This window comes from Topomyia yanbarensis, chromosome 2 (genome assembly GCF_030247195.1).
Source record: "Topomyia yanbarensis strain Yona2022 chromosome 2, ASM3024719v1, whole genome shotgun sequence".
Lineage (NCBI taxonomy): Eukaryota > Metazoa > Arthropoda > Insecta > Diptera > Culicidae > Topomyia > Topomyia yanbarensis.
The window spans coordinates 4,911,080-4,920,408 of NC_080671.1; the positions used below are offsets into that span (position 1 = coordinate 4,911,080).

The 9,329-nt window shown below is 41.5% G+C and overlaps 1 protein-coding gene across 1 annotated transcript; it reads left to right on the top strand.

Moving 5' to 3' along the window:
• The first annotated feature begins 228 nt into the window (after positions 1-228).
• Positions 229-5,409, top strand: LOC131678270 (uncharacterized). The gene has a single exon (XM_058958288.1). The coding sequence runs from the start codon at positions 229-231 to the stop codon at positions 5,407-5,409; it is 5,181 nt and encodes a 1,726-aa protein (XP_058814271.1).
• The last annotated feature ends 3,920 nt before the right edge of the window (positions 5,410-9,329 follow it).

Consider the following 9,329-nt stretch of genomic DNA (forward strand, 5'->3'; position numbering starts at 1 on the left):
TATTTTCGGCTATTTTGGGACATCATACAATTTCGGTATTGAACAAGGCCGACGCAGCCTGCAACTGTTGACTAATCCCAGCAAATCAGTGCTGGTCGAGTTCGGGAGGAGTAGCAGATATATTTTCAAGGCATTAAATTTGCCTCAATCAGGTAATTGAGGTTCCTTTCACATTATCCCGCCCTTTCGGTCTACGCGGTTTTTTGCTTGCAGGCGATCTTTTCTTCAATGTCGGCGGTAGAGCGGAAACTGCGTGGGTTGAAAAACCGAAAACGCAGTATAATAACATCATTCACATGCATTACGTCCTTCGTCAACAACTTCCAAGCAGAGCGAGATGCAATCGAGGTTCCGGTCCGTTTAGAGAATTTTGTGGCGTTGTGGAATGAATTCAACGAGGTACAGGCCGAATTGGAGAGCATGGAGGAATCTGAGGAGACTATGGAGTCATACCTGAAGGAACGAACAGAATTCGAGAAGGCATACTACCGTGTCAAGGGTAAGCTGCTGCTTTACAATAAACCCAACACAGATCCTCAAGACTCTCAGCGTCGGCTTCAGGAGCCATCCTCGCACATGCCCCACATAAAATTGCCAGATGTGCGGCTGCCTGTATTTAGTGGAGATTTCGAAACATGGCTCAATTTCCACGACCTTTTCCTATCGCTCGTCCACTCCTCAGCGCACTTATCTACAATCCAAAAATTTTACTATTTGCGTTCCTCTTTGGCGGGTGAGGCGCTCAAATTGATACGAACAATTCCCATCTGCAATGAACAATACCCGGTGGCTTGGAAAATGCTTGAAGATCACTTTTCAAATCCTCGTCGACTAAAACGCACTTACGTGCAGTCCCTATTCGACTTCCCATGCATGAAGCGAGAAACGGCTTCAGAGTTACATTCACTCATCGAAAAATTTGAAGCAAACATGAAAATTTGCAAGCAACTTGGCGAGCGCACCGAGCACTGGGACGTATTGCTTATTCATTTACTCAGCACTCGTTTGGATACGGTTACAAGGAGAGATTGGGAGGAGTATGCTGAGATGAATCAAACTACGAAGTTCAGCCAGTTGATCGAGTTTCTTCAACGCCGAGTGAATGTTCTGCAAACGGTAGTCTATAAATCTGGAGAGACACAACAACAGCCGTCAGCTGTAAAAAAGCCAGTCATGCAACGTTCTGGATATTATGGATCAGTACAAGGCAACTCGAGTGGCTGCATAGCGTGTTCAGGTCCACATTCCCTCTATCAATGCGAAACATTTTCAAACTACGCCACACACGAGAAAGAGCAATTTGTGCGTCGGAACCAGTTGTGTAGGAATTGCTTACGTAGAGGACATATGGCGAAGGATTGTAGTTCGGAAAGTAGCTGTCGAAAATGCCGTGGTCGTCACCATACCCAGCTATGTACAATCCAGAGAACCGAGAGAAGCAGTCAAGCAGCTTCGATTCCTTTACAACTAGAACACTCAAATCCAACAACGTTACCTACCAACCAAGGCACAGTTTCTTCTACACCAGCTGCACACACGGGGGTAACAAGTTGCAAAGCGCATGGTGAAGGTACGAGCAAGATTTTGTTGGCAACAGCTATTATTATTCTAATAGATGACAACGGGCATGAGCACCCAGTTCGTGCGCTGCTGGATTCGGGAAGCGAATGTTGTTTTGCCAGCGAGAGAGTCAGTCAGCGAATGGCTGTTCGTCGCAACAAGGTAGATCTTCCAATTGCGGGCATAGGACAATCGGCAACGCAAGTACGGTTCAAATTTCGCTCGACATTGAAGTCTCGGATTACGGCATATACGGATGTGGTTGATCTGTTTGTCCTCCCAAAGGTGACAATCGAATTACCTTCCCTTGCCATTAACACATCTTCTTGGGCCATACCGACAGGAATTCAGCTTGCGGACCCTTCCTTTTACGAACCAGGTGCGATTGATGTCGTATTAGGTGCAGAAGTATTTTTCGACCTTTTTACAGTGGCAGGTCGAATTCCTTTGGGGGATTCTTTACCATGTCTCGTTAATTCTGTGTTTGGCTGGGTTGTTTCTGGAAGGACGGCACTAGCAACCGATCATACACCTGTGGCATGCAACGTCGCTACCATGTCAGATATACATCGTTCCATGGAAAGATTCTGGACTATTGAAGATGATACATCGCCAGCGTATTCACCGCAGGAAACATTCTGTGAGCAATATTTCCGCGATACAGTTACCCGTGATACCGACGGTCGATATTGTGTTAGATTGCCATTAAAAAGAGAAAATTTAAGCAATTTGGGAGATAACAAGATCACCGCATTCCATAGATTTCGTCTCATTGAGCGCCGATTGAGCCGAGACGTTAAGCTTGCCGACGAGTGTCGAGGATTCATGGAGGAGTATGTACAACTCGGTCATATGGAACTAATCAGTGAAGCTCAAGCTGAGATACAGCCATCCTTCTTTCTTCCCCATCATCCCGTCATTCGAGAAGAAAGCAGCACTACCAAGGTTCGGGTCGTGTTTGACGGTTCTTGCAAGAGTGCAACAGGCCTCTCGTTAAATGACGTCATGCTGGTAGGTCCAATAATCCAAGAAGACCTGCGCTCCATAGCCATGCGATCTCGCCTACATCCGATAATGTTGATCGCTGATGTCGCTAAAATGTTTCGGCAAATTCGACTGCACCCCGAAGACACTCCGTTGCAGAGAATATTTTGGCGATTTTCACCATCTGAGCCAGTTAGCATGTATGAATTGAAGACAGTTACGTACGGCACCGCTTCAGCACCGTACTTGGCCACCCGCGTTCTTCAACAGCTAGCAAATGATGAGCAGCAAAACTATCCTGTTGCAGCCAAAGCCACCAGCGAAGATTTTTATGTGGATGACTTTCTCTCAGGTGCTAAGACTGTTGAGGAGGCAGTTGAACTGCGTGTTCAGATGGAAGCAATGTTCGACTCAGCAGGTTTAAAGCTTCGTAAATGGGCCAGTAACTCGTCTGCTACCCTAATGGATGTACCAGAAGAGGATCGAGCACTGCAACAGACCATCGAGTTCAGTATGGATCAAACCATCAAATCACTAGGATTGCATTGGGAGCCGCATACAGATCGTCTGAAATATAGGATCGAAACACCCTGCTTTGAACCTTCCAAGACAGTAACCAAACGCTCTGCACTCTCCTGCATAGCAAAATTATTTGACCCATTGGGTCTAGTGAGTCCGGTTGTAGTGACAGCTAAAATATTTATGCAGGCTCTGTGGAGTCTAAAGGGCGAAAATGGAAAACCGATCGACTGGGACAGAGAATTACCAGAACCAATGAGGGAGAGGTGGACATCGTATTACTCTCAGCTACCTTTGTTGAGTGAGCTCCGCATCGAACGAATAATTTTAATCCCCAAGGCGATTGCAGTTGAACTCCATTTTTTCTCCGATGCTTCGGAGCACGCGTATGGTTCATGCGTCTACGTTCGATCAATAAATGCAGTAGGCGAGGTGAAGATAGCTCTTCTGACTTCGCGATCTAAAGTTGCGCCATTAAAACAGCAGTCAATACCACGTCTTGAATTGTGCGGGGCATTGCTTTCGGCAGAGTTGTACGGGAAGGTATCAAAGGCGTTGCGTGTTTCAGCAAAGGCATACTTTTGGGTGGATTCAACAACCGTATTGAGCTGGCTGAAATCCCCTCCATCTACCTGGACTACCTTTGTTGCTAACAGGGTTTCGAAGATACAGCATGCAACTCAAAACTGCGAATGGAATCATATTGCTGGGTCAGAAAATCCAGCCGACATCGTATCCAGAGGGCTGCCTGCAAATGATTTGCTGGAGAGCAAACTGTGGTGGCAGGGTTCACCGTGGCTTATACAACAAAGGGAATCCTGGCCTGTTCAAGTACTCGGAATGGCAGATAGGTCGGAAATTTTGAAGGAAGAACGGAAGACAGCCTTAGTAGCTGCTCCTGCTACACCTTCGTTCATCGAGGAATTTGTTGCAAAGTTTTCGGATTATCAACATATGCTTCGAGTTACAGCCTACTGTCGACGCTTCGTAAATAATGTTCGGTATAAGGGAAAAAATCGTGTGATTTCGATTTGTCTCACAACAGCTGAACTTCGCGATGCAGAATTGTTGCTTATCCGTCTGGTTCAATTAGAAAGCTTCCCGTCGGAATGGAAATCACTACAAGAAACGCAAACGGTCAGCTCGAGTTCACGCCTACGTTGGTTTCATCCGATGCTCATGACAGACAATGTTATGCGCATTGGCGGACGTTTGGGTCGGGCTACAGTTCCGTTCGACTCAAAGCACCAGATCCTGTTTCCAGGGTCGCATCACTTCACGAAACTACTAGTTCGATGCTATCACCAGCGATTACTACATGCAGCTGCGCAGCTTTTGACCAATACACTTAGACTTCGTTTTTGGATACTTGGGGGTCGTAGTGTCTTGCGTCGAACCATACACTCGTGCATCACATGCTTTCGAGGCAAACCGAAGCTAGTCGAACAATTTATGTCCGAGCTGCCTTCTCAGAGAGTGACCGCATCAAGACCGTTCTCAATCGTCGGCATTGATTTTTGGGGACCAATTTATCTTAAACCTCGTCACCGTCGAGACGCCCCACCGAAGGCATATGTAGCAGTGTTTGTGTGCTTTTCCACAAAGGCCGTGCATATGGAGTTGGTCGTTGACCTTACTACAGTCAAATTTCTTCAAGCTTTCCGTCGTTTTGTCTCCCGTAGAGGCCTTTGTTCGGATGTATGGACAGATAACGGCAAGAATTTTGTCGGTGCGGCCAACGAGCTTCGGAAAATAATGCGCAACGAAGACTTTAAACAGTCGATGTCCCGCGAATGCGCTGACAGCGGGATTCGCTGGCACTTTAACCCTCCGAAGGGTTCTCACTTTGGCGGCCTTTGGGAGGCAGCCATAAATTCCGCGCAGAAACATTTCATCCGTGTTCTGGGTGACACGAAGCTCGCATTTGACGATATGGAGACCCTTTTAACACAGATCGAATGCTGCCTCAATTCACGTCCCCTTACGAAGCTTCATGAGGACCCATCGGATTTGCAAGCTCTCACTCCAGGGCATTTTTTAGTCGGAGCGGCACTCAAATCTGTTCCTGACACCGATTACGAATCAATCCCTTTCAACAGGCTGCACCAATGGCAGCAAACCCAGAAGATATTCCAAAACATCTGGAAGCGATGGCACGTCGAGTACCTTGCATCCCTTCAACCACGTACAAAATGGTACAAACCACCTGTGAAGCTGCAGCCTGATACGCTTGTCATCATTCTGGACGAAAATCTTCCACCAATGCGCTGGCCAATGGCGCGTATCCGCGATGTGCATCCTGCACGGAGAACCAAAATTCAGCTCAGATGCGAAAACTTTAGTTGATTTTCTGAATTTAATTAGTTATTATTTAGGACAACTAAGAAAATTCTCAATTTGCTAATTTTGATTAGTTGCTCTCCATCCTCCTGAATAGAGCTAAAATGCTAGTTGGAATTTCTGTTTTTTCTCTTAATTTGGCGAGAAAATGATGCTGTCACTTTTAGCGGAGACACATTCTTCGTCTTCTCAACTACATTTTTTGCTGAATTTAGTACTATTTTATGTTGGTTTCAACCAATACATTTTCTAAATTCAAAAGCTTTTTGCTTAAAATCAACTATTTTTTCAGTTGAATTTCAAATGCAAATATGCTAATGTTAGGGAGTTATTTTGTTATTTTTAGCTTTTTCTTCAGTTAATTTCAACAAATGCCAGTTTTGTATTTAGGCAATTCTCTTTTCAAATTTAAAAGCTTTTGGAGTTAAATTTAAAATGTCAATGTTTTAAATTTAAGACAGCTTTTGCTAAATGTAGCGTTTTTTTCTAGTCATTTAAAAAATATTATTCCTGCTTTTTAGACTTATATTTCGGCATTGATTTTATTCAGTTGAAATTTGAACAGTTCATATTCAAATTTTCACTAAAACGTCATTTTTGAACTGTTGGTTTTAAAATCAGGAGTAATCAACAGAAAAAACATATTCGACTAAAATAAAACTGTACAATCCGTTTATTGTTCGCCTAGCTATCAATGAAGTTGTGTAACATCCTGAATAATAAGAAGAATAGTGGGTTCGTCTGCGTTATATATAGTTTGGTTGAGAATGCATTTTTTATCCTCCGCATGAAACTATCTAAAATCATAAAACAGTTCAAGTTCTTAATCGATATAGTACCATGATATCGCTTATATCAAGTAAACATACGAAATTTAGTTCAAAAGCGAAAACATTAATCGATTTTTTTTATCTTTAATTAATGTGATTCCGCCTCCAGCCGAAAATTTTAAACTTGTGTAGAAATTTTTAATTAGTTTCAAACTCAAAATTATTTCAAACCTATTTTTTACTTATTTTCATTAAATGAGGTAAGTACGCATCACATATTGTACAAAGTTCATTTCAAAATCCAAACCCCTTCCAGAAATTTTTTCTGATACTGCCACAAATTATCGTACATGGAATCAAATTTTCCCTGAACTACTACCCACTCATTACTCTATATGGTTAGAGCTTTTCTTTATGAATTTTCATAAAACAAAATATTTGTAAATTGTAATTTATCATTTTATTGCGCACAAAAATCTATTAGAAGATTCAATGCAGTAAAACCACATGTAGATACTACCCTTACTTTGAAAACACAATCGACCAACGTTTCTTCGCTATTTGGAAAATCTTGCACATCACGTTTACCTTATGGTGGAATGTTCCGCGAAAAAATATGCTCAAGGCTATGATTTGCACCTGTGCCAGCCATAAGCTTGTCTCGTTTAGCTATTATCAATTTAATTGCCGGTTGCAGTCTATTAATAAGATAACCATACTACGTACCAGTAGTAAACTATCTTCATTACACACTCTTTCTAAAAAGAAAATACACAAAGAAAGCGCTCTTTTTTTAAAAAATCATTGTTACTTATCTGAAATCAAATAATCGCCTTTCGATGATGAAACATTCCTGAAATTAAATATAGCTCATCAGATAAATTCGTTAATGAAAATTGAGCAATTTTCAACCTTACCTTTTATGATTTTCACCAATTTGGAATTGTGATCGAAGGACCAAAACAAATTTGTAGCAATACAATAGCAACTGTTACAGTTGCTTTCCAATAAAACTATATTTTTTGTCGAAATCTTTAATCAAATCGCACACGCAGGGTAGCCAGAATGTATTTCATCAAATCATTATTTTACGTTGTATTTTTGTTCAAAAATATAAAGTTAAGTTAATCGACACATAGTATTTCAGACCAAGTCCTAAGAAAAATAAATTGTGATGTAGATTGTCTCAATCTACAGCACAGTAACAATTAAAATCTGTAGGTTTCGACAGGCATTAAAAAATGTCGGTTGTTTAGTAGATGTAAACCGCTATGAGTATGGCTACCCTGTACTATGGACCAATAATACCAAAACAAGTATAGGCCCTTCAGGAATAGTCACTGAAATTGATATTAGGTTTGTTCCAGTACCATGAGAAACTGGAAGTACCCCAAAGCAAACAAGCAGAAAATTGTTCCTGCATTCCTTTCTTCGCTTTTTTCTTCGTGTACACTGAGAAACAAAAATATGCAGAGTTAGCATACTTTCTTTCCCATTTCTTTTAAAGACGATAGTACGAATATGTTCAATGCATAAAATTTACAACAGAAGAAGCGAGAGGAAGATAGGAAAGTATGCTAACGATGATTAATTGAAGTTTTGTGTGTAAAAAATCGGAGTAAAAAAGAGCAAATGTTTTGCTTCTGTTTGTTCTGGAACAACTGGCAATAAGAAGCGTGTACTGGAACAAACCTAGTGTGCACCAGAAAGGAGATTATAACTACTAGAGGGAGCAAAGCGCTACTGTCTCCATGTATTCACGGACTGAAACATGGGGTCTCGCTCTAGCATATTGTATCCCATTACTTTGACGGAGCAATACGTGTTAAACTAATGGACTTAGCATATGTAAGAGCGAAATAATAAACCATGAATGTTAACAGCGGCATGCGACCTCTAGTAGTTATAATCTCTTTTTGCACCTGAGATCCCTGTCAAAAAAAAATGCGGACGAACATAGTCAGGCGATTTAAAAAGTTTGACGTTTGACTCAACTCGCCTGTGCTAATTGCCCTTCGGAACAAATGCGATTTAAAGGCAATTTTAATACTTAGCCAAATTTTCTGGCGGCTGAAATGAACTTGGTTGTTTTTCTCGTTGTTTCAAACATGGCGGTTCATGTTTGGTTTAAGCTTAAAATTGTTTTTTGAACAATAGGGATCTTTAATTTGGAAAAATTATGTCAGTGTTTCATATGTACTGATAGCGGGTGTCCTTACGAGTACACTCATATCATTCTTAAACCTTAATTATTCTTTTCTGATTTTTAAATTAAAAAAAAAACCAAATTAAATTCAACGAACAAACTGACAGTTATCCTATTAAATGACGTATCTGCAAATATCTCGTTCGCCTCATTGTTAACCGGGACAGCACCCCACACAGCATGATCTGGTACTTTTGCAATCCACTAGCAGCCTGCCATCCCAAGTATCATCTGCAAACTATGGTAGATCTGATAAGGCAACCTATAGAGTCGTGCAAGTCGCATGGGTTTGGATTTGTTATTGTCTTAAAAGGAAACAAACTAAAACATGTTTTTTCAATAGTTTTGGGCCTAAAAATGAAAAAGAACTCACGGTACTAATCTGCATCAGAAAATGCCTTAACCCGCACATCCCCAAACGTGTGCTTCACTTGTACTTTGTTTGTCTAGTGCACTTAATTTAGCCAACGAATGTGGGAAATTGTGGAATCGTGTGTATGTATAGTTTTGAAGTGCAATACCAATTTCACCATTGATTCTTTCTATAATTTGGTGGTGATTACCTGGTATACTGGTAAGCATATGTGAGTAGATAATGAATCCGAAAATAAGCATTATTTTTAATTTTCATATTAGGCAATTAAGGGCGATTAAATGGCGCGTTCCGTGGGCGATTTAGGGGCGGGTTGGGCGTCAAAAAAATGACGGCGGCAAATCGCCCAAATGCGGCATTTGAAATAGCCCCCTAATTGCCAGCAATTTGCTGGCAAATTAAAGGGCAATTAGCGCATCCGAGTTGGCAAATAGCCCCCCGTTAGCCAGCAATTTGCCCTTGGATAACTGGCAGCTCATTTTTCAGGAAGAAAACACTGGCATGCCATGCAAATGTTCAAGCTCTAGCTTAATAATTTCATTGTCGTCGTAAGAACTTTACATGTTATGGGGTCGTA

What these genes read in the sequence shown, in the direction of transcription:
- LOC131678270 (XM_058958288.1), top strand. Translation starts at nt 229, where the DNA reads ATGTCGGCGGTAGAGCGGAAACTGCGTGGGTTGAAAAACCGAAAACGC.